This window comes from Panthera onca, chromosome B1 (genome assembly GCF_046562875.1).
Source record: "Panthera onca isolate mPanOnc1 chromosome B1, mPanOnc1 haplotype 2, whole genome shotgun sequence".
Classification (NCBI taxonomy): domain Eukaryota; kingdom Metazoa; phylum Chordata; class Mammalia; order Carnivora; family Felidae; genus Panthera; species Panthera onca.
The window spans coordinates 127,810,820-127,836,805 of record NC_138342.1 but is presented as its reverse complement, the minus strand read 5'-3'; the positions used below and the strand labels follow the sequence as shown (position 1 = coordinate 127,836,805).

At 44.3% G+C, this 25,986-nt stretch overlaps 1 protein-coding gene across 8 annotated transcripts in view; it reads right to left on the bottom strand.

Moving 5' to 3' along the window:
• Window positions 1–4,622: 4,622 nt before the first annotated feature.
• DCLK2 (doublecortin like kinase 2) overlaps window positions 4,623–25,986 on the bottom strand; it is a 154,161-nt gene continuing 132,797 nt past the window's right edge. For 5 of the 8 annotated variants that reach the window (XM_060655648.3, XM_060655645.3, XM_060655644.3 and 2 more), the window contains 6 exons: window positions 21,672–21,805; window positions 21,170–21,247; window positions 15,227–15,323; window positions 14,516–14,596; window positions 13,238–13,354; window positions 4,623–7,932 (listed from right to left, as the gene is read on the bottom strand). In XM_060655648.3, the coding sequence (XP_060511631.1) occupies window positions 7,705–7,932; window positions 13,238–13,354; window positions 14,516–14,596; window positions 15,227–15,323; window positions 21,170–21,247; window positions 21,672–21,805 (735 nt within the window). In that variant the 3' untranslated portion in view covers window positions 4,623–7,704. Of the gene's footprint in view, window positions 7,933–10,237; window positions 10,321–13,237; window positions 13,355–14,515; window positions 14,597–15,226; window positions 15,324–21,169; window positions 21,248–21,671; window positions 21,806–25,986 lie in introns of all 8 variants that reach the window. The other 3 variants (XR_009616605.3, XR_009616606.3, XM_060655649.3) reach the window with 2 other exon arrangements.

Sequence of the window (25,986 nt, the reverse complement as noted above, 5' to 3'; positions counted from 1 at the left end):
CTTTGAGTTGAAACCGACAATCCATCTCTATTTCCCTTGCAGCTTACCTAAAGGGGTCCCTTCCTATTTCCCAACACTCAGCTCTTCGCTAAAAGCAGAGATTTGGACTGGAACAACTCAGTTTGACAGAAAAAATAAAATGGCATTTGTGATTGAATTTTTGGAAAATACTATCTTTTCACTTCTACTTTAAAACAAGGATAATTCTTTGCAAAAAAAAAAAAAAACTCACTCTGGTTCAGTCCCAGATTTTGAACCATAACCAATAAGAGACACTGTTGAATGAAAACAGGAACATGGGCCTTCTTTGGCTCCCTCTTACCAAGACTTCGCTGATGAAAACACTAGATCTAAGATCCACCACTGTTTTATAAACCATTAAGAAAGAAAGAAAAAAGAGTCAAATGTGAGTACATCATAGGTCAAAGAAATATGCAAGTTACAGGTAAATTAAGCATCCTCACCACCATTACCCTCTGATATTATACTTTAGAAACTTTAGAGAAAATGGTAGGAGAAAATCAGGAATACCTAAGTCCTTATGCCAAGCATTTGATACCTCAACTACCCTATTTTTATAAGCTTAAAGCAAAGTGAATAAAGCAGCTTCCTCTTGGACTCTAAGAGGAAAATTGGTGCCTCCACTGCCTATACTGCTTTTAAAACTTACAACTCTGGAAAAGTAACAGAAACACAAAGTAATACAGAAGCATGACTTAACATGTATCACTTCTGTGTTCCTTTACTCAAACCTAGTTCATGTCAACATAAGGGTTGCTTAATGACAGAATCTGTTTACCATATTTGTTTGGATTTATTCAGCATTCACCTACTTTATCCAGTATTAACTACTTTTTAAAGAAACCATTACACTCCAAATAAATTTAAACCAATTAGGAGAAAAAGTCAAAGTTGAGGTGGTTTGGGATGAAAGTGGATGCCCTACAACAGACGGGAAGCGTGGTAAGACATTCGGTACGTGGACGTGGTTCAAAGTGTGGGGTGTTCAGTTTACATACAGTGATTTACAGCTCCTTTTAAAGTGCACTGCCTCAAGAAATTCAGATTTTCCTCCCTGATAGTATTGATTCTTACCGAAAAGTCACCAATCAAGTTCTTGAGGCTCTGTAATTTAAGAAATAGCACTAGGTCTCTGAGAGAAAGTGTACAGGCTTAGCGAATATAGGACATGAAAACTTGACAAGCACAGATACATGCTGATGAATGATTCACTCTTAGAGGAGAATCTTATCCCCCAGAGTACACCAGACATCCATAAATAAATCTCATTAATTCAATAAAAAGGAATGATCTTGCCCCCTGAAATGACATCACACTTTAGTTCTACTTAGCATATAGGACATGAAGATTCAAAGGACCCTGCACAGGAACCCCAAGAAGCTGCATGTAGGACGTGAGGTAACATGGAACCTGGGCTCCCCTTTTCCGTTCAGATCCGACAGCAGAGCCCAGGGGCCTGACCATGCACACCTGGTGCCATGTGGCCCCCTCCTCCACCATGCTGGCAGACAGGGTGTGGGCCAAGTTTGCAGGTGATGGCTGGGAATCCCAGGAACAGCCAGACAGCACATCCACTTTGTACTCTTTTCAGCAACTAGAATTCAATTAAGTTAGCATACGACAGATCTACCAGATAGGAATTTTAGGAGAGAGATTTTCACTAGGTATCTGTGACATGTTTTTACTAGATATGATTTCAAGAGCTCCTGGCCATACAAATCACGGGCCTGGTTTGGTCCTTCTTACTGCATTAGTCCTGCCCCTGCTCCACCCCCATCACTATGAAAGAACACAGCAGACCAAGGATACAGAATCCTTCTGCAACGACACAGTATGAAGGATCCCACCACTGAGCTTGGTGGAGAAGGTCTGCCGGTTTCTCGTATGCGTTATAGATCGTGGAGTAGCAGCCAGCCCCCCAGCCTCACGCCATCATGTGACATCACATTAGGACAAAGCATGTTCACAAATAAAAGAGGAGGAGGACAGGACGTAAATCCCAAAATCTGCATAAACCATGTGTATCAGCAAATATGCCAGGGCCCCAAACTTGGCTATTCTGCCCCACTGCTGGGCGAAGAGTTTTCTACTTCAGTTAGGAGAGCTATCAGCCTAGCTACTCCCCCTTTTTTGTAGCATAAGGAAGCTGGGAAGTTTCACAACTTCCTAAACTAAAAAATGGGAGGAAAAGACCATAAAAACAGCAAACCAATAAAATAACAAAATACAAAAAACATTTGTTACATTTCCTTTTGTCTCTCCTCTTTCCTCTCAGATGTATGGGAAAATCCTCATTTGTATTTTTCTTTCACATTGAAGAGCTGAATCCATCTTGCACTTTTTGGTCCCTCAAAGTCATAAGATCACTATTTACAAAAATCTAAGCCTATTATTAATGACACTGATACAACACTCCCAGCCCTCCCTGCTACAGACCAAAAATTCAAATTGTTCAAACCAAGGGACGTTTTTTTAATGAAACTGAGTGTGGTTTGGTCTTTCGGCAAGCTGTCTTCCAGAGACAGCCAGACTATCCAATAAGGGAAGACGGCCATCCACAAATGTTCCTATGAATTCTGAGACCTCAGCGGTCATATGCCAGAAACATGAAAAGAATTACTTTTCTGTCTCAAGTTCAGGAATATCTTTCCTTGCCAAAACCACGGTGGGGGGGCGGGGCAGCTGGGCAGGCTTGTAATTTCCTCATACCTGGCAGGAAGCAACTGGCTGCTTTGCAGCTTTGGACTTGGGACAATTTGAAAGACATTCCCCAGACTCGACTTCATCCTCGGCACAGACAGGTGCCCAAGCCTCAGAACCCACCAAACTCGGCCCACAGGGTTGAAACCATCCTGAGCACACAAATGAAAGAGGTTTGGGAAAGGGAAGGGCAGGAGCAAAATGTCTGTGTACCAAATACACCCTTTCCTTCCCCTCAGTGTTCAATGAGAACAACCCCTTCCCACAGCTAACTGCCTTTGAGTTCAAGGCCGTAGGTTTTACCAGGTAGCCCTCTTAAAATCCACTGGCCAACGGGGCACCTGTTCAGTGTCCAACTCTTGATCTTAGATCAGGTCACCATCTCCCAGCTCATGGGTTTGAGCACCGTGTCAGGCTCTGCACTGACAGCATGGAGCCAGCTTAGGATTCTCTCTCTCCCTCTCTGCCCATCCCCCACTCACACAGGCTCTCAAACCTAAAAAAAAAATCCACTGGCTAAGACTAAGCTAAATTGCATGTATCAGCTTCCTTCTGGAAAAACTACTCTTTCCTCATCTAACAGAACTCACCCCCCTGCTTGTGATAACCTGTCAGGCCTCCTCAGTTTTCTACCACTTTGCCAGATGTCTCTGCTAGACCATCCCACCTCTGCCTATGACATAGATGTCCCAGGTAAAGCATCTCTGAGCACCTAGACGACAGCCCAGTCGTAAGGATAGCTTCCGGGGGAACCGAGAGGAGCAAGTCCCAGCTCCAGCATGCCTGGATGAGCTCCTGGTCCTTCTGAGTTTCCTTACTGGTGGAATGTGGACACTAATATCTCTAACAGATGTGGTGTGGCTCAAATGATACAGGATGAAATACTCTGTACACTATAAACTTTTCTGGTGGTTATTTAGCAGCTAAGCATTTTCAAGGACTGGCTTGTCACTCCTTCAGAAAGCAGCTAATTCTGTCACTGGACTGCCCTTTGGCTAGAGTCTTAGACTCTGCACTCACGTCTGGCCCTTCGTAACTCCTGCCTGCTAACCTTGGACCACCATCCCTGCTACGGAACAGTTCTTCATTCAGCCCAAGACATCTACCAGATGTGCCTCTGGTCTCCCCTAACTACCACCGTATGGTGTTTCCCACCAGTCCCTGGCTGCCAGGGCTACGGTCCTCCTCACCTCTCTGGCTGCCCTCTTCCGGGTGATCATTGTTTTATGGGCACCACCACACACTGGGAGGCCTTCACAACAGACCTACACACACACACACACACACACACACACACACACACACACACACACACACGAGGGCTCGGCTCATGCTGCCCACAATTTGCACAGACTTCTCACAACACAGTTTAAGGTTCTGACATTTCAGCAGCTCTGTCGGCACCTAATGAATGGTGACCACTGAAGTTCTCCGCTCTCGGGTCTTTCCCATGAAGTCGTGGACATCAAGGCCTCAGGCAACAGAATGGCAGGGGCTTCACGCTCTGATTTCACACCACAGGTCCGATCAGTGTTCTCACCTGCTGAGAGAATTTGAAATCCAGCCCATCCCACTTAAAACATGGATAAGCATTCTTTCTAGATGGTCGTTCACATCATATGCAAAAACAAAACAAAAAAAGAACAGGAACAAAGACTGAGAGCTGTCTGGGGCTTTTCTCTCGAGCGGCACGATCCAGTGTGGCCGGTGGAGCCACATGGGCTGTGAAACACTCAACAGGTGCCAGGTCCAAACCAAGATGTGCTGTGCCTGTCAACACACACTAGATTTCAAAGATTAAAAAAAAAAAATCTCAAAGATTTTTTTTTTTTTTTTTTACTTTGGTTACATGTGGAAATAATACTGTAGACACGCTGGGTTAAATAAAATATACTACAAAATTAATTTCACCCATTCCTTTTTAATGTGGCACCAGAAAATGTTAAATGAGGCAGCTTACACTGTGTTTCCAGGGGGCAGCACTGCTCCAGAGGTCTTTCCCCACCAACATCATTAGCTCCCTTTCTCGTCCCATACGGTCTGCTCTCAACGATCCTATTTTCAAATTCACATTTCACAGTTGTATCCATGAAAATATTCTGGAAGTTTTACCGAATGTTTTTAATCCATGTATTCCATATACTTCCATAACACGGCAACCTTTTTGAAGAGAGAGACACGCACTCCCTGACCCCTGGGCAGTTGCTGAGCCCAGCAGGCACCCCATGGTGGCTTCAGCAGGTCACCACTTCCCTTTTTCTACCCCTTCACAGGTCAAATCCTTTAGACACAGATCCCCTGCTGGAGTAAGGGAATGAACATCAAACAAGTACATGCCATTCTCACTGTGCAGGAACAGAGAAACCTAGCAATTACATCCCTATATTTAATTTGGACTCTGAGAACAGAAGAAGAGCTCAACAAATGTTTTCTAAACACATGGGCAAATGAACAGTTTGCTTGTGGTGTCAGGGCCTTTATTTAGGATCATTACTTAGATGACCATTCACACCCGGGCCTTGATTTGTCCCCATGGGACAGGGTTCCTCCAAAGAGCACAGCTTTGGAGATGGAAGAACCTAAAACTGCACAGTGACTCTGTCTCCCACCAATTCTGTGACTTGCGTTGTTACGGTCAACGGCTTGGTTTGCTCCTTCACCGCCACACATCGTTTCTCCAGGTGTTTGTGGGATTCATGTAATTACAGGAGAGCTGCTAGGCTGTGCTGCCGCACCTGCTCATGCTACTTCGTGTCTCCAGGCCATCCTCCCCCACCATGTCCCAGGCCATCTGAGGGTGACACAGAGGATGGGAGCACGTGCTGTCCAGAAGACACTCCTTCGTCTTATCACCAGTGACCAGCACTTCCCTGGCAAATACTTGAAGTTGTCAGCAAATGCCTTTTAACCTCGTTCCAGAGAGGGACCCCGGTTTCAGGCTCTGATCACTGCCAGAGGCCATGCTCCATCACTATTTCCATGTTCTCTTTCCTTTACATTAGCTCTTCTCTTTCATTAACAAAAATATCTCCACTGGGAGCCATGAAAAAGCTTGCTCTTTAACTCATTAGTGAGGCCAGAGACAAGCAAAATGTTCTAGACCTATACATTACAGCTTTTTTGAAACTGCCCTCCTCCTGAAGCCTATACCTGCTGCCTTTGTAGGCCCAGGAGGCAAAATCTGCATTTTGTAACCAGCCGCTGGATCGAATCATGGGTCAGCACCAGCCCAGGGAGAAGGGCCAGTCAGATAGTCTCATTCCTTCAGCAATGTGAATTAAGAGATCCAGAGTGGAAGTAGATGGTCTCAAGGCCTGGAGTTGGGACAGCCTTGAGAAGTTGGGGACAGAGCAGCACCAGGCTACATCAGAGCTACAGGCAAGCAGGAGTTACAAGAGAACAGAACCAAGAGCCAAAATGCACCCAGAGCAGCAGAGACAGGAGACTGCACAGTCTCGGAGTCAGAGACAGTGACAGACAGAAGGAGACTGGGGAACAGTTGCCCTGCTTCCTATTTCCTGTGAAGCCTGACCTTCCTGCCATTGGCTCCATAAGATTCCTCTGCCATACATTAACAATCCCTATTTATTCCTGAGCTTTTGTTGCAGGTGTGTGCACCTGTTAGCAAATACACTTTGACCAAGATGCATTTTCATGTGTTCTTCCCAAGCATCATTCTCCCTCCCCACTCCTCACCTAAAACTTCATAAAAGGACATGAACCTAGGCCAAGGAAGTGTGCTCTGATCACACATCCTTTGCAAAACAACACCACACAATCCTTTGCCCACCCCCATCACTTTTTTCCTCAAGAAGGGTTTATTGCAGGTTGGGTACACTTATAAGAGGCAAAAGTCTAACAATGAGAATGAACTACAGGGCCCCCCAGTTTAGAAGATGAGCAGGTAAAACAAATACATTGATTATGTACAATTATTAAAAAGGGCAGGGTAGTGGGGGAAAAAAGGAAAAACTGCCAGCAGCCTTCCAGAAGGTTAATAACAGAGGATGTTTGTGGAGCACCTTCCTGCCCCGGTCCTGACTGTGCCTCGGGCTATGTTTCCTCAGTTGTTTCCGGCCAGCTCCAGATGACAAGCAGATGATGAAAGAGACTGCGGTGGCTAGTCAGATGCCTAGTTTACCGTGCTCTGCTAGAAGCCGGCTTGCTGAGAAGAAACCACTTGGCCTGGGGGGGTGCCGCATGCACCACGCCTTTCATGAAAAAGCCCAAAGGACGATTCCATTAATGTCTCCTAATACATATGTGGGAAGAGTTGGGGGAGAGCACACTGTCTAGGGAAGAAAGTGACATTCCCCTGTGGTCTGTATACAAATAAATATCCAGTGTTGTCTTAGGTGAGCCCAGCGCCCCAGGCTAACGGTGGACTGCTTCCTCGGGCACCTGGAACCACTTTTCAAAGTCTGAATTAGTGTCCGATGACCAGACTGTCCTCTCGGGTGCTCACTTCTTCCATCAGAACGCCAGTCCTCCGAACCCCCTCGGCAGAGGAAGGTGCTATGCCACCTCTCACAGGACACCCACAAAGGGACAAGTGCAGTTCTAAATTGTTTGTAAGAAAAAAAAGGAACGTTCCGAGTTTACTTAAATAGGGAGAGAGCTTGATTCATCCAAAGTGTTTCTATAAAAATGCATTAAATCCCAGATAAAAGTTGCACATTCTCCTGGTGACACTGCAAAAATGTCCACTGAACTGAAAACAATTTAAAACGAGCCGCTCCGAATATCTGTCACGGCAGCTAACACTGCATAGGACACCTCCAGGAACCGGTGGGCAGAGCCCAGATTATGAAAAGAAGCAAATCCCTGGCATCGAGCTCCTGGATCCTGGCAGCCCTCAGAGGTGCCAGCAAACTTCCCAACAGCAGTCAGCAGAGAAAGGCTCTTCAACGAGAGGGCTGAGGCCCAACAAGAGGGGCTTTCCAGCCGCGGCGGGCTCCAGCCTGTCCGCCTGTCTGCCCGGGGTCAGTCGCGGTGGCGGCGCCAGGTCCCTGCCCGCTCGCAGCTTTCGGCAGCAGGAGGACAAGGGGGTGTGGGAGACTCTGGAGGGGCGGGGGCCAGGTCTGCCGGTGCGGACACGGGGGGCTCCTCAGCTGAGGGAGGGACTGGAGAGGTCGGCTCCATCCCGGGTCGGCTGCTGCCCTGACAGTGCTTGCTGCAGAAAATCTGCCCCTCCTTATCTAGAGCCGTGTTCTAAGGAGAAACCAGTGGAGAAATAACACATTAGCCCGGCCCGGGCTTGGGTCATAGCTACCACGACAGGAGCGCACAAGAGCATGCACAGGGCTCAGAAACAGAAGAGGAGAAATAACATCGAGCTTCTCTTCCAATAGAAGCCTAAGAGAAAAGCAACGGCTGAGGATACCCTCTCCCCAACCCCCCAGGCGGTCAGCCACACTTGGCCCCTGCTCCTGGCTCAGTGTCAGCTGGCCCTGGATGGCAGCCTGAGGCAATTATTTTCTGGCTCTGAGCTTGCCTGAGTTCTGAGTGCTTCTTCCCATGCCCAGATCTGGAGCCCAGAAGAATCCTGTGACAATGAGCAAACCCTACAAGAACACTAGGGCTTTGACAGCTTTTCTAAGGCAAGTTCTTCATCACAGGTTGAAAAGTTACTCACATGTCATATAAATAAGTAATCCCTATACAACCCAAGTGTCTGCATAATCTACAAAAGTCCTGCAATCTGATCGTGCACCATTACCCCTTTTGACATCCTGCATGGTCACCTGACCTGCTCTCTGGTCTTTCTGGACAGTTTTATCTTGTTATACCCCAAGTTTGTTTTTTTTAAGTAAGCTCCATGCCCAACATGGGGCTTGAACTCATGACCCTGAGATCGAGTCGCGTGTTCTACCCAATAAGCCAGCCAGGTGCTTCACCCCTAAAGTTTTTAATCTGCTCAGCTCTTCAAGGAGCACAGAAACAGCCACAACCATGAGGAAATCACCTTGCTTTTCTGACCTTACACTGGGAGGTAAGACCTGATCTTCTTTTCTCCTCCTCTGACTCAGTTTGAACATTTCCTTGCTTGTCCAGTGAGACCCAGCCAAGCTGTCATCTCACTGGGTTTCCAAATGTGCTTTCAGTTCTCAGGCACCTTTAGCTCAAAGGCACAATAATCAGGAGGCGTTTTGTAATCTAACTACCCTGAGGGGAAATGTAGTACAGATTCATTATTTCTTAAAAAAAAAAAAAAAAAAAAAAAAAAAAAAGGTCTGGAGAAGATACGAATGAACAACACCTTTTAAGACGGACTTGTGTGGCTGGCTGGCTTGGTGTCAGCTGTAAAACAGGGTTCTCCACAGGCCCTTCCAAGCTCACGCTGAATAGCCAGCAATTTCCAAGGACAATTTCAATTACCTGGGGAGCAGGTAACTGTGGAAAAGCCCCCTCAGAAGCTTAGCATTGCTCTTTAACAAGCTTCCAACTTCCTAGTATGAGAGGAGGCCAAGCCACGCCTCGGTGAACACTCTGAAAATGGGGAGAGGCAGCATTCAACTTGGTTCTACCACAGAGCCCCTCCTGGGTAGCAGAGACAGTAACTCCCCAGTTATTGCTCCTCTTCTGTTCCTGTCAGGAGACCATGTGTGTGTGCAGCGGAACAAAGCATTGCGGTGCGGTTAGTACATACCATTGCCTTGGACCTAGTCAGAGGGAAGCAATGCAGGCAGCGGGAGAGGCAGGAGAAAGCAGGGACAGAAACTAGACTTACTTTAAACAGAAGCAACATGACTGAAACAGTTTTGTCTATCTCAAATTAAACCCAAATCATTCCCAAATTTCCCCCTGAAAGAAACATCATCCCCTCTGAGGGGGAAAGCCCTCCATGTGAATTCATCCTTTCTCAAGTTGGCTACAAGATGCAGCAAATGAGGGTTTCTTGTAATTCTCTTTCCTGCCACAAGATGGCCTCGTCCCTGAGGCTGGGATGTGCCCCCTGGGGGATAAACAAGGAGCCTTCCCCGCAGAGGCACTGTCCTTTAACTATACCAAGTGACAAGTCAAAGAAAATGCAAGTGCTATTCAGAACCACAGGCCTGTCTTAAACCAAAGCCTAATCCAATATAAATCTCTTCTCTTATCCCAAAGGCTCCACACCTGTCTTACTGATAAAAATGTATCTTTGGACACGTAGCTGGAGAAAGAGAACAAAAGCCTTCACAGAGTTACTTGTCCTTTGCTGTTGTTCACAAAAAGTTGCTTTTTCACCAAGTGAAAAACAGCACTGAGCCGGAGAGCTGCTGGCGTCCTCCTGCTATGCACTCGCCAGCTCTTGATCTGGGATGACAGGCAGTGGGGCAAGCTGTAAAGTTTTAAGATAAAGTTTTCCAAGGGTATGCTCTGCTGGCTGAGAAGGATGTCAGTACGTACAGGAGACCCGCACCGATAAGAAGCTAAGAGCTGGACGCTGGTGTCAGAAAGTCTGAGACAAGCATGCAGATTTAAGATGGGCTGCAAATTAGAAGTTGCTCTGATTAAGCACAGCATGTTTGAATACCAGAATTCTGCTTCAGGATCCCCCATAGTCTCAACTGGGTTAAGAGTGAAACTCTGAAGTGTCTCTCAAACTGTCAAATCAAACTGTCAAATAAAATGCAGACAATAGCATCAACTTTACTTTCTTTTGCTGTTATTTTCATTCCTATCCTATAATTTTCTCACGGGAGCCTCAGGCACTGACTTTGGGGTGGGGGGCCAAGGCGGAGAGAATGCCAGGCGTGACAACAGACAGTAAGGTTGTATGGGTCACAGGACAGTTATCTGATGATTCGACCTTAGAGCACTGATACACTATTATTTCCACTTCTCTTTGTATCTGCAGGGAACGAGGTTACCCTCACATACTCTACTTATGAGAACGTATGAATACCAGGGAGAGTCATTTGTGGTTAATTGCTCTTAATATAAAAAACACTTAAAACTGTTCCCAAGGGCAGGACACACAGACACACAGTAGCGGTGATGAGGATGACAACACAGAAGCACCACCAGCTGCCCCCACACAACCATGCCCCAGGCCAGGTCCTCAGTTGGGTGAGGATTAGCATGGCATCCCCATGGAGGCCTTCTTGCCACTGCTTTGGGGAACAAGCCCCGAATTCACAGGCCAGCTTTTTGGCCATTGAGAATCGGTACCTCCAGAGACAAGCTTTACTGATTTCTCCTGTAGGTACTGAATGTGATAATGCCACTCAGCAGCTCCTCAGACCTAACAACCTGCAGAGTTGTGTAGGGAACATGAGGTTAGACGGGACCCTGCCAACATGCTCAAAATCAACTGAACACACACATAAAAACACCACTTGCACAACCACCACTGGGATTACAGATATAATAAAGGTTGTTCACTCATACAACCATCCAGTTAAAGCTAAGGGGCTTGAAATTTGACTACTGATCTCCTTCATAGCAAATGGGAAATATCATTTGTAAGCCGGAAGATACAGCTTCTGAGAGGCTCTAAATGTCATTGTCCAGAACAGAGCCTATACTGGGCCATAAGGTAATGGGCTGGGTCATTCCAGAGCTTTAGCGGGCCACAGGCGTCGGCCCATGATCAGGCGTCGGCTGAGTCCACAGGTAACCCAGGCAACGATGGCAGAACTCTCCTAAGCCCTGGGCACAGTCCCGTTAAAGGTCCTTCTTCTAGGAGACTCTGAAGCTTAATTAACCTAGCCATTAAATTTTGATCCTAAAAAACACTCTTAAGATTCTTCATTATGTGTCAAGTGTGCCAATTTTCTATGTTTTATTTCCTCTAAATTTTGCAGAAGCCTTACGGTGTCCATGCGACCAGTCTGTAATTTGCCATCCGTCCCACCCATCAGTGCCTGCTCTTGTAGGTGAATCGCTTAAAAATGTTCTCATGCTGTTGAGTCAATCAAGATGGCTCTTTTCAAAGTGTTTAAGCTCTGTGACAACTCTGACTTTCCCGGGCTTTCAGCAGAACGCTGCTAAAATGTTAGGAAAACCACAACTCAAGAGGCCTTCTCATTACTTTGGCACAGAGCACCCCAATGTCCTGCAACATGTCAAAAGACCGAGTCTGCAAGCTCAGGCCTTGTCTGGGGGAGGGAAGCAGTGTGAGAGCACGCTTTCTAGCAGGGAAGGAGTAAAGGAGTTCCGAGGACATACAGAGGGCTTCCAGGTAAATGCAGCCGCTCCAGGGGGAGAAAGGGGAATGGCAGACCATTAGTGGGGCTAAGGTGGTCAATACCCAACAACACATACCACAGTGTTCTGTATTCCCCGTGTTGAGGGTGGGGGTGGGGGGCGGGGAAGGGTTTCCTTCCAGCTTCTATATGGACCCAGAATCTTCTTGAGTAAAGGTTCCTAGACTACACTGTGCCAGAGAGTAAGCAACCGCTTTCCTTCTAGTTGGGTAGAAAACAAGTTGAACCTTTCCAGAGGTTGAGATGCTTGTCCTGAGATAAGAAAGCTGGAAATGTAGAGACAGCCCATCACTGGCTGTCAGGTTCCCAGGGGGCTGTCAGGGGTGGCCAAGCCACTAACAACTCAGGCACCTGTCCCCTTAGAAAGTCTGATTCCAAAGCCACCCCAGGTCCTGGAGAAGGCAACCCCTCACCTGCTCCCAGATCGTGTGAGCGGTATGGGCAGAACAGAGGTCATGGTCCCCAGTGTTGGTGCCACAACAGGAGGGGACATACTCACTGCCGGGCTTCAGGCCCGACTTCAGCAGGAACTCAGGCCAGGACAGCCGGTGTTGAGTGAGCTAACCGCACTTCTAGTTCAATTTTATTCTTTCTGCCTTTATTTACTCTTTTGCTAAATTTACCTTAACGTTTCTTTCCTTACTTTAATGCCACTGTTTATTTGTTGTGTTTATGCATTTAGATAAATTCCCTTACAATCATTTTGAAAGAAGGAAGACCTAAAAAAAATTATGGGGATCATTGTTACTGACATCTCAAAATCTTTCTAACCCTGAAAACAAAAACACAAATATATATTTTTTACATTGTTCTGTACTTTTAAAAGCCACAAAACACGGATTTTTTAAAGGAATTTGTTTAACTTTAGCGGTTTCTTACCCCTGGTCTCAAAGAATAATTCATACCTCACACAGTGTGTTTGTGAAGCCTTGAATAGGCAGGGAGTTCCTTCCTTAGGCTGTAAATCCCAGCCGGGCTTGGGAGGCCCTCTCCGGATGAGAAACAGAGAGGAGAGCAGAAGCAGCTGCCAGGGAGGGCACCGAGCCCGGGAGAAGGGGCCAGCGGCTCCTTGGTGCCGGGACCCATCAGGCTGGCCTTGCTGGTACCTGCACAGCCCCCTACCCCAGAACTCGAGGCCTGGGAGTCGGCCAGATGGGTGCACTCCACGTGCCAAGCCAATCTTGAAAAGCAAAGAGGAAAATGGAAGGTGCAGACTTCCATGTGAGGGAACCTCGGCTATTCACTTCTAAAGATTCAAAGTCCACCGAGCAGTCAGGCCCGACACTTCAGCTTTCCAAGGGCAGAACCGAGTGCCTTCCACTTACCATGATAACCGAGACCCCGGTGGTGGTGCTGTTCTGTTTGGGGAGCGCATTATTAAAGTGCTGTTTGAGTTTACCTGTTACTTCAGCTTGCATATTATTCTCCTGGGAGGCATCATCCTACAGAAAAGAATCAAATACAATGATTTCAGATTCTCAGGTCTACGTTGGCTTTTCCTGAATAGTCACCCTCACCCCACCATCTCTTCCTAACAGGACTGATTTTCACCACAAGGTTAGGGGAACAATTACTGCTGTTTAGCAGTCCTATGTCCTCAGGAAGACCCCAAGCCATTCCCTTTGCTCCTTAAGCCTCAATCAGGCCAAGTAGAGAGCACCAGTCTCTGAGAACACGAAGGAAGACACTCTTCAGGCTTCTAAGACTCTGTCCCCAAGGCACAAATCCCACAGAGTTTAGTACAGATCCCTCCCATGGAAACACCAAAATTAATGAAGAGTTTATTATTTTGATCAAGAATTCACTTAGTTGTTAGTCTTTATCGCTCATAAAGAAATGTGGCATCTCAGCTACTTGGTCCAAGACCTAAGTCACTTGGCAGGATCCAGAGAGGCTGAACCCTCATGTCAGGATGTGTGGGACCCTGCAGAGATAGTGGAGGGGTGCAAGGAGCCACCACTCCCCCACAAGCAGGCAAAAGCCCATGGCTAAGTACATTAACCTCACTCTCATGGAGTCTTTGGGAATAAGGTAAATGCAAACTCTCCCACCAGCACCACTTAATGGATCACATTTACCCTAAACCCAGAGGTACCACCAAGCCCAGACGAACTCTGGCCAACGTCACACCCCCTCTACTAGGCTCCAGAAGGGACTGTCTCAGCCTCCTTACTCTCAGCAGGAGATCTCCTACGACCATGTGCCATAAAGACATGGGGATCAGCGTCTGAAACATGCTCATCTCTGGGCAAATCCTGAAAACTCTCAAACCCCGTAAGTACAGAAGGCAAAAGCTGAAAGGCTCCTGAGAGCGCATCCCAACCAATCCTTTCATTTTGTAGATGAGGAAAGTGAGGGCCAGAAAGGGACAGTGACTTGCCCAGGTCACTCACTGAGCAGGATCAAATACTCCGAGATCCTCATGCCAAGTGCCTTCTCCCAGAGAGCTACCTTCGTGCTACTTGCTCATGAGAGAAAACAGACATCTCATCTGCCATGGAACTTGGATGCAGAGCTCTGCATGTGCAAAAGCCACGGTGAAGAAGCAGGCTGGTGGTCACAGAACTTACAGATGTTCCTTCCCCAAGAACGTGGGTACTTACTGACACCCAGGGGTGGCTCAGGATTTCTCCCGCGGTACACCGAGCTTCAACGTTTACCTGAAGCATTTGACTGATTAATTCCTGGAACCAAATAAAGAAGAGTATAGAAGAGGCGAGGTGGGGACTTCCAGCATAAACACAGATATCTGAGCTTGCACTAAGTACTTCAAAGAACCAGCCAACACAGCTGCTCAGCCATTTCACCTTAGAAGCTATTATCACCTACATTCCTACTGCCCTACCAGGCAATCACACAGACACGGCTGCCTCAGGGCAGCACCAGTGTGAGAGAAGAGAAGGTCTCTCCTGGGTCTACATTAAACCAAGATGTTCTCTCCTAAGAGTTCTGGTTATTATCATCATTCTGCAGTGTAAAAACTGCAGTATTGTTCCTTTTGGCAAGTCAGTATGTCTCATTCCCACATTCTGATGGGTGTCCAATACATATTTCTTAAATAAATGAAAGAACGCATGTTTAGGGCTTAGAGGAACGCAGGAGGGTGGCAGGGGCAAATTGGGAAGACAGCCAGTCCAGCTTTCAGAATGTGCCTATGAGTTCCAGAGACTATACTGTGGGATGAACTTAAAGAAGAAACACATTAAAAGTCAAGCCAGACCTGGAGCTCGATTCCAAGAGCTGCAACAGCCTCACACGGCAGACGAGGGCCCCTTGACACAATGTAACCCATGGAAACAAACCCAGATGGGTACCTTTGCTGAGTCTGTGATGTTATCCCAGTAGGGGGCTGGAAACTCTAGCTTCCCAGCCAAGATCTGGTCAAAGAGATCTTCCTGGAGATTGTTCTCACTAAGTCAGTGACAAAGAAATAGAAGAAAAATCAAAGTTACCATACAGTTTTCAACAAAATGCTCACAGGAAGAATGGGGTGAGGAGTCCAGTCTCTTGGCTTGGGAATTTCATATCTCAATTGTATTTGTTATGACACATTTTTTCCCTTTAGATGATGAGCTAAAGAACATATCCATAGGCCTGGGTATCAGGGAAAGAGAGGACACAAGGTTCAAGAAACTTGTTTCAGCTTGAGAAAAGGCAGTAATTCTGGAGACGGACGGTGGTGATGGCTGCACAATACTATGAATGTACTTCATGCCATTAAAACTGTACATTTAGGGGCACCTGGGTGGCTCAGTCCGCTAAGCTTCCGATTTTGGCTTAGGTCATGATCTCACAGTTAGTGAGTTCAAGCCCCCGCGCATTGGGCCCTGCCCTGGCAGCTCAGAGCCTGGAGCCTGCTTCAGATTCTGTGTCTCCCTCTGCGCCTCTCCCCACTTGCACTGTTTCTGTCCCTCAAAAATAAGTAAATGTTAAAAAAAAAATTGTAAATTTAAAAATGGTTAAAAGGTAATGTATATATTCTGCCAAAGAAAAAAAGGACTCAAGAAAAATATGGAATCTACAAATAACGTAAATCCTCATTTCAGAAAAAAAAAAACAATCTCGGCATCTGCCCTCACTTAATCTCTCATGGTGATCAGAGTGGAAAAGTAACAAACCTGAGTCAGCTCTCCTTGCCCTTCCTCTTTCTACTTTTCCAATAAAAGAGCCAAGAGCAGTGAAACAGCCAAGATATGAAAGAGTCATAAGGAGTCCAGAATCTGGATAAAATATTCATGACATAATTAGCTCCCCATTGGAACTTGACTTTCACTTAAGCTCAATCTGCAAAAAAAAAAAAAAAAAAAAAAGAGCCCATCCAAGAAGAGCGACTAGAACCACACAGACTGAGGTGAACTGATGCTGCTGCCCTCCCAGGGTGGGCATCCTTCCTCAGCCCGTACCTAACTGTGCTACCCTCAGAGGTGCTCCTGCACATACAGCCGGTGCCTACTGAAACATAACGCCTTGACTTTTGAGGGAAGGTACACAGAAACGTAAAAACACTGCTGGGAAACATTCAGGAAGGTGGATGTCACTGTCTCCTAGAACGCAGAGCCACAGAGCCCCACCTCCCCCTTACTTGGTGGGTGCATCAACGGCTGAGAGAAAACAAAATCATTAGCCTTCTAGGCCACTCATTACAAAGCCCTAGTGGAAACCTCAGGATAAGCTGCTGGAGTCAAGATGAAAATCCAGGAGTGGAAGTCCAGTCTCAGTGTGCACCATCTGCCTTGGAGTTGCCAACAGGCCCCCTGCAGCCTGCTGTGCAGAGGACTGACATGAGACCCCACCCGGCCTTCTAGACGTAAGCCTAGTCATGCTAACTGCTCTCCCAGAGTGAGCAAGTGTGGTGTCCACAGAAACAGGTCACTTGGGGCAGTGCCTAGGGGCAAATTCTGGGGCTGTGTGATGTGACTACCCTACACCTTTAATGAAAAAGAGGACAGGCAAACTTCGTTTTATTTCTGCTTCCCTTTACTGTACTTTGCAGATAACTGTACTCTTTTTTTACAAGGTGAAGGTTTGTGGCAACGCTGCAGGGAGCACGTCCATCAGCACCATTTTCCAACAGCATCTGCTCACTTTGCGTCTGTTACATTTTGGTAATTCTCACAATATTTCAAACTGTTTCATCATTAATCTGTTAGTTATGGTGATTTGTGATCCTTGGTTACAACTCACTAAAGCTCAAATGACGGTTAGCATTTTTTAGCAATAAAGTACTTTTTATTTTACTGTTATTATTATTAATTATTATTTTTAAGTAGGCTCCATGCCCAGCCTGGGGCTTAAACTCACAACCCTGAGATCAAGAGTCCCATGCCCCACTAACTGAGCCAGCCAGGGACCTCTATTTTTTTTTTTAATAAAGCATTTCTTAATTAGCGTACGCACATTGTTTTTTTAGACATAATGCTGCTGCACGCTTAACAGACTACAGTACAGTGTGAACATAACCTTTATTTGTACTGGGAAACCAAAAAATTCATTGGACTTGCTTTTACTGTGGTATTTGCTTTATTGCGGTGGTCTGGAACCACTCTCACAACATCTCCAAGGTAGGCCTGCAGAGTCTGTGGGCTTTTGTGAATACTCAGGACATCTCAACAAGCCCAGCTGAATTGACACCTGCCAGTTCATAAAGTCTGGGTCAAGAGGCACATCGAATGAGTAGCAAAAGTCAGGCCAGACAACCAGGTAAGGCAAGCGATTCCCACTGCCCTCCTGGAAAGTGCTTTTCTATGAGCCTGCACAAACTCTCTCTAGGTTGTCTGATGTTTTCTTTTTCACTGTTATTTCCCTACTGACTGAACTCAGCTCAACTCTCCAGGAGAAAATGTTAGAAAAAGATGTTAAAAATCACCCAATTCCAGAACCGTTGCTTTTAGCCACCCTGCTCTATTACTCATCATCTTTTTTTTTCCTGGAATAGCAAATAGCTTATATTTTGTTAACATACAGGACTTTTATTTTGTTCATAAACAGCTAAAAAGTTGGAAGTGTAACTGCAGCAAGTTATTTAGGTTCTTGGCAAAATAGTCTGAGTCAACAAACAAAAGCCTAGGGGGTCCCAGCAATAAGAAGTCACCTAAAGGATCCATGCTGTGAACTGCAAGCACTTTGAGCATTTCAAGCTTCCCTCAGTAGAAGAACAGAAAGCTAATTTATCCTTCTAAGTAGTCACATAGTAAAAGCCACTCTGATTAAATCCACACTGGACTTATTTACACATTTATACTTCCACAATTGGGCTGAGATGTTCAGGGCACTTTAAAATCCTAAACCATACAGCTCATGGATCAAGGTGCTGTAAGTTTAAAAATGTACATTAAGAAAAACATGGAAAACAACAGGAGTTTGAGCACATTCCTTCTTTTCAATGCCAAGTTGTTAAACAGTTGTCTGATGAGGTAACATGAAAATGTTGTAAGCTACCTCACAAAATAATGTTTAAACATTTGGCTTATGGGAGGTATAAGTGCATCTTTCAGAAAAACAAAATTATCATGCAAATATTATGTTTTGTCAGTGGCCCCAAGATCAGACTTGCTTAGGCAATAACTAATATCGTGGTTGTAGGACCAGCTTCTGAATATAACATATTAAGTCAACAGCTTTCAAAAGGTAGCTTTATTGCTTTTAATTAGCCACATACTTACCTCCAGTTCCCACAAAGAAGCTGCCATGCAGTGAGAAACAAGTCACAATAGATACATACTGTTCAATCTGAGTCTCAGTCTCGCTTTTGGTTAAAAGCAAAAAGCAAAATCAAATAACAAACCCACAGACTGCATTGGCATGTGGAAACACTAGAGGGAGTTGTGAGCACACATTCCTCTAAACTGATCCCTGATAACCCCTTTCCAACTGATCTCAACTTGGGTTAACCAAGGATGGAAACTCTGCTATAACAGGCCCCATGATCACTTGCCAACAAAATTACCCCCTTCACTTGACTAGTTCCCCAAACAAATCATCACTAAAACCAGCCAGAACACAATGGAACTGTAAAAATGACCACAAATTATTCCACTCCATGTACATACCTGCTTAATCTTCTCTCACATTTACTCTATTTGACTTCATTTGGTCAATGGGACATCAATCAGCAAATCTGTGTCAAGTGAACACTTGGAAAGTGGTTGAGCAAAGGAACTTGCCCTCTCTCTGGCTGCTTTTGGGGATCCTGTATCCACCATCATGTGAAACCAAGGTTAGCCCATTGAATGCTGAAAGGCACTTGACCAAGTCTTATCTGTTGTCCCAGCTGATCCTGAGCGAACTACCAGGCGTGTGAGTGATAACACACTAAACCATCAAGTCCCAATTAGCCAGCCCAGATCAGAAGAACTTCCCCATAAATCCACAGAACTGACTGACAGCTCTAACCTTTGGAGTAGTTAACTGTTCAGCAAAGATGGCCAATAGTGCAGTAATCCTATAGTCTGTGTAACCCACCTAAGCAATGACTTTGAAGGAAGACCATGATTTAATGGCCAGATGGCAAGAGCTTCCCACTTGCAGAAACCCAATCCTAGCCACAAGGACAAGGTCCCACTCAAATGCTCTACCTTTCACTTAAACTTTGTGATTTCCAGCCCTCAAATAAGCATACCCTCATACTGAATTTATTCTTGATCAATATTCTGGTGATGGGTGTCTTTACACCATAAGGCTCTCAAAAGTAGAAACTGACATCTCTGTGTCACTCTTGTGTTTACTGTAATGTCAGTAAAAAGAAAACTTGTTCAAATCAATTGAAAATTATCATTTAAAAAAGATATATCTTTCAACTTTTTTGTAGGTTTGAAAGCTTTATAATAAAATGTTGGGGGAGAGGCAGCAAATTAAATGTATTGAACTTACTGATGAAGTACAACACCATAAATAAGACATCAGAGAATATGCTTTACATTTGATCCCTGACACCTAGAATAGTGCCTGGCACACAGTAGCTACTCAACAGTAGTTGTAAAATGAACAATAACAGAGATTAAAGTGAAAAGAGAGCTCAAGAAGATACATAAGAAAATCAAAGTTGCATCATTAGATGAACTTCTATTCCCAAGTCATTCATTTGCTCCAAAGAGGGAGATGGGACAGATCAAAAGAGGCCCTGTGGCCAAAGCCCCGCACTCTCTCATGTTCACAGTACTGGGTATGCTCTATGCCCGCTGTCACACATTCTGACACCTGTGTGTGGCCACCTCTGCCCCCCCACCGCCCCAGGTGAGATACGTGATTACCAAGAATCAGTCTCTGTTTGTTCCCAGGCCTATTTATGCTGAAAGAATTTGTAATATTATGTGAACAGATAGAATTAATTTAAATTTCATTAACTATTACGTGAAATATATGAACATATAGAATTAATTTAAATTTCATTAAATATTATGTGAAATACTATGTGAACAGATAGAATTAATTTAAAAAGAAAGAGTTCACTGTTTCTATGAGAACTAGGTTGAAAGCTTTGGAAAGTGAGTTGTTAAAAAAAAAAAAACCCTGCTGTCAAATTAAATAGGAGAAATGACTATTAAGAACTGGAAAAGGAGGCACGTCAGTGGCTCAGTCAGTTAAGTGTCCAACTTCAGCTCAGGTCATGATCTCACAGTTCATGTGTTCGAGCCCCGTGTTGGGCTCTGTGCTGACAGCTCAGAGCCTGGAGTCAGCTTCAGATTCTGTCTCCCTCTCTCTCTGCCCCTCCTGACTCCTGCTTGCTCGCTGGCTCTCAAAAATAAACATTAAAAAAATTGGAAGAAAAAAAAAAAACGGGAAAAGGTTTGTTTACCTAGAAGGATCAGACTACTTCATAAAGATCTTTAAATCTCACTCCACTTGAAAAAGATTGAGAATGGATATTGTACACATTGGATGATTTGGTGTGTTTTACAGAAGGGTGACAAGAAATTCAGGGAACCATATACCAAGCAAAGGCCTTGACCTCACATCAGAAGTGTGGTCAAGGAATATCCATTAATAGGTTGTAAATTAAGAAAAAAAGTAAAAGGTATGTTTATATAATTTTTAACTGACATTTTTTTTTAATTTTTTTTTTTTTTTTTTTTTTTTTTTTTTTTAAGTTCATGACCTGAGCTGAAGTCGGCTGCCCAACCAACTGAGCCACCCAGGCACTCCTTAACTGACATTTTTATTGACCAGATTCTGGTCCTGATTGCCAGGATGAGAATGCCTGCTTCCTGACCAAAGGGAGAGTTTACAATTCAGATATTGTTACTCAAAGAGCCACTGACCTTCGGAATGGAGGGAATCCACAGAGAAGTATGTATGTGATCACGCCTGCCGCCCAAATATCCACCTTCAGGCCATAGCTGAGAAAACAAAGTGGGTGGAGGGGAGAAATAATGATATTACTCCCAGGAACCCTCCAAATTACTGGAGTAGTTGCCTTTGTTTGTTATGACGAAGGGCTTCCTCAGTGTCAAACCACTCATTTCACACAAAGGAATTAACTGCCCTTTGGACTGGGACATCTACTCTTCTCCGGAGCTAACCACAATATTGGGAACTGTTGCCATATTTCCAAGACTGGCCCTGGGACAAAAGTCCAGGCCTAGAGCTCTTGGACACAGAAGCACACACCTCAGTTCCTGAGATTAAAGTCATGGTGCAGGTAACAGACTCTCCCACCCTCCACGTTCCCAGGAGGAGTGTGAATACACAGCAGCCGGAGCAGCAAAACATACCTTTTTCCACCAAAGTTCAAGTACTAACCAAAGCCACCAGGAGCCTTACCCGGTTTCAGCAATTATTTCTGGAGCCACGTAAGTTGGTGTGCCACAGACTGTGTATAAAGGGCCTTCCACCACAGTGGCCAGACCAAAGTCTCCCAGCTTCAAAGACTTGGTTCCATCAGGATATTCACACACCTGGAACAGAAACCAGCCAATAATAAGAAGTAGTTTCTTTTCTCAATGATTCCAAAGGGGCCCTTGGAACTAGATAGAAACAACATTGATTAATAAATTTAAAAAAAAATCTCTCCTTGTTGATAATACCATTGTTTACTTCTGATGCTCTAAAGCTCTAAGTTTTCTTTAGAGATTTTGCATGATTGTGTGAAATACAGAAGACAGTATCTTCCATCTTTGTAAAAAGTTCCTTATCTTGGGGCATCTGGGTGGCTCAGTTGGTTAAGTGTCCAACTTCAGCTCAGGGCATGATCTCATGGTTCGTGATTTTGAGCCCTGTGTTGGGCTCTGTGCAGACAGTACAGAGCTTGCTTGGGATTCTCTCTCTCTCTCTCTCTGTCAAAATAAATAAATAACTTTTTTAAAAAGTTCCTTATCTAGGAGTATTATGAATATATGTGCATGCTGCCACGGCAGTTAGGGGTGCAGGTAGCTGCTTACCCAGTGTGGCCTAGACAGTAGGAAACGGAACTTGACTACATCCTCACTGAGTGTGAAGTACGTGAGAGACTCCGAAATGGTGTTTATTAACTGTCCTGGAGTTAATCCTCCTAGACTGTGTCCTCCAAACTCCTCCTGGGAAGATGGAGGGTGGGAGAGTCTATTACCTGCACCATGACTTTAATCTCAGTCATGTTTAGAAAATAAAATCAAGACTTGTTCTCTGAACAGTCAATGATGAATATAAATATCACATAATGAAAAACTTTGGAAGTTTGGAAAGAAAGTAAACTTTGGGATCAAACAGCCTGAGCCTGAATAACCTCTGCCATTTTCTGGTGGAGTGACCTTCAAAAACCACCCTGTGCATGTTCTTCACCTGTGAAGTGGGATGAGACTAGTCCCTAACTCACAGGGGTGGTGTCAAGAGACCAAGCTCAGAGCAGGGCTCAGTGAAGGTTCCTTCCTTTTCCTGGAAGGACTGGCTGATGAAATCAACTAATTATACTGGAAACGGTTTAACAATGCTGGTGAAGACGTGCGTGCTTTTTGCTTAAATGGAAGCAATCTTCCTAGAAAACATTTCAGCAACATGTAAATTTCTTTAAATTATTTATAAGCCTTGATCCAGTAAATCTACTTCTAAGAACCAACCCTAAGGGAATACAGATGAACCCAAAGGTTACACACAAAGCCACTAATCTCAGAATTTATCTATGTTTTTAAAAATTGGAAGGAACATAAATGGCTAACAGGACAATGACTTCATAAATCATGGAACATTCCTATGATAAAATACTATGCAGTCACTAATAAGAACATTTCAAATAAGTATTAATCCTACGGAAAATATTCACTATATTACATAAAAAGAACATTCAAAATTATATATTCAGTACAACACACCCAAATGTTCAGTTTATTTCTAGGTGGTAACACCAAAGATTACTTCAGCTTTGTTCTTTATACTTTTCACTGGTTTCTAAAATGTTTACAATGAACATGTGTTGGTTCTATAATCAGGAAATTTTATACATAAGCAAATTCTTCTTTGGGGATAAATGTCTGAGAGTCACATTCTAAATAGATGGTTTTTAGATTTAACTATGTAATCTTTAACCTATTCATCTCCTGGATGTCCATTCTGAAAACAGTGAATTTCAGAGAAGAGCAACTGCAGAGAACTAATCTTTACTAATATAATGTCTTTCTCTATTTTTATATTTTAGTCCTATTTAGTTTGCTTTTCTTCACATTTTACTATGAACTGAGGCAGATTCTCACCCAAGCCGCTTACTCACTAAAGGATGAAAAATTTAGAAAATTACGTTTTTTCAAGATAAGCATGTTAACAACATTGTCCATTAATCTGATACTCAATGAGGGGGAGTGATTTATATAGACATCATTAAAAAGCATCAAGCACGTCAGGGCTCCCCCTTGTCAGCGATACCCAATCTGTACAGGCATTTAAAAAGTATGGCACTTAAATACCTTCCTTACCTGTGATGCCCTCATCAGTGAAAGAAGAATGTTTTTCACCATAGTGTTTAATAACTGCTTCCACATTTATGTACTAAGTATACATCCCCAGCATACATCTTTATGACTTTCAAGTTTCATGGGAGTAATGGTGAGGCTCACGGATATTTATCATTCTGAGTCAGCCACAACTCAGCAGAGGCATATTCAAAGCTACTAATGATTTAGCCTAAAGCAACAGAAACCAAGTTCTCAGTCATGCCAGGGTCTAAGGACGACCTTCCATCCATTATGTTTAATGTAAACATTAACGAGAACAATCTGATATAGAGAATTACAGTTAGAATTTATGATGCATTTACTGAAACCCAGACTTCAGAAATTCCCTAAGTAATTGCAGTGATAAGAACATTCTAAGCAACATTATAATTTTAAATGTCTATATCATGAAAGTAAAAAAAAAAGTTTTATTAATGTCACTGTTATTTTGTTTTTGCAAATTCAAAATACACTCATTAGGTACATTTTTTTGAAAAACAGTGTTTACTTTCGACATGCAATTTAGGATGCCTATGGGTATTTGAGGGTTGCTATAGACACTCAGAAGTCCCTGAAGCCCCATTTCTCATATCCCCTATAAGGAATTCAGAGTCAGATGCAGAAGCATAAACAGAAAGGTACTGAACAGTTTATAATCACTGAATTATGTCTGGGCAACTGGCATCCTATCCTCAGCTAAACATCTAAAGAGAAGTGTCATAAGGAGCAGACAAGCCTGAAAAATATTTCATCTGATTCATTTCTCCCCAATACTTGACACAGAGGCAAATATGTGAAAGATAATATGAGTAAATTTCAAATATTAGCTGGAGGTTCTCTTCAAAGCAGGAAAAAATATCTATAAATCTACACATATAGACACACATTTGTACATTGCTTTAAGAGAATGACACTGACATATAAACACATATGGCTTTCCTTTCAGAGAATGATTTTAAAAAAGAGGTGGACAAATGCATAGGGACCCCAGAGAAAGGCCTTCTGTTCTGGCAGTGTGCTTAGTTCTTTCCCCAGTTACTGACATCCTCACAGAACTCCAGAGATGCCAATATTTTCCCACACGTTATCTCACTGGACCTCAGAGTCACCCCCCCTGGGTGATTAGGAAAATAACTGTTACCCGTGTTTTTCAGATGAGGAAACTGAGGCATAGAAAACTCAAGTTACTAGTAGCTACCAAGTGGGAATTCCAACCAAAACCATTACCATCCCACTACACCATCCTGCAACAGATTCTGTGTCTGAAAGTGAGAGTAGGCCTGGCAGAACCCCGGCTGCAGCCTGCACCCCTATGCAGATTCTGAGTGAATTTAAGCAATCACAACTGTGAGAATTCTAGCCCTGTGGTGTTCAAATGCCCCACCACAAGCTGAGAGATGCTCTGTCAAAAGTTGCGCTCAGAATGCAAAAGTTAAAAATGTGAGGAATGTAGATCCCACATACGGAGTAAACGCTGCACGTTCTCTAAATAAAATGTCAACACAATGATTTAGAAGGGCTTCAAATAGGAGAAACCAACCCTCTTCTCTCCTCGGTCTCCAGAACTCCCGGAAAAGCGGAATTTATCACTGGTCTCTCATAGTTAAGTCTGACAGGGCACCACCAGGCTGTAACTCACAGCATTAATGGCCACCCCAGTGCTCCCTGACACGCCGACCCATACATCTCTGCTGGCAGGGTTTTAAATTATGACACCGCTACCAGAGAAGGGGATGCAAATCAGATGTCTGAATGCTCTGCTGTTTAAAAACAGAATTCATTTTTAGAGTAGGGAGAGGCCGATGGTCACTCTGTGTACTTACTTCTAGTGCCTCGATGGCACTTTCTCATCCTAGGGCAATTCTGACCTGCTGACTCAATCTAGAATCTGCAGAGTGGTCTAGTTCAATTTTCAATGGCAGGTACATATTTTACTTAGATATGTGCAGGTAAGGTTTCCAAAGCCTGACCCTTTTAGAGCACACATTAGCCTCATCCAGATATCCTCCTTCCCTTCCCTTTTGGGTAGCACACTGGGGCTGGTGCAGGTCTTGAAGAGGGGTGAAGACTCATCTAGGGCAAGTTAGACTAGACAACAAAGTTGATTCCAAGTTCTTGGTTATATTCTGAGACACATCATCTTGGAGACACCCATCTCCATCATATTCTCTTCCTTT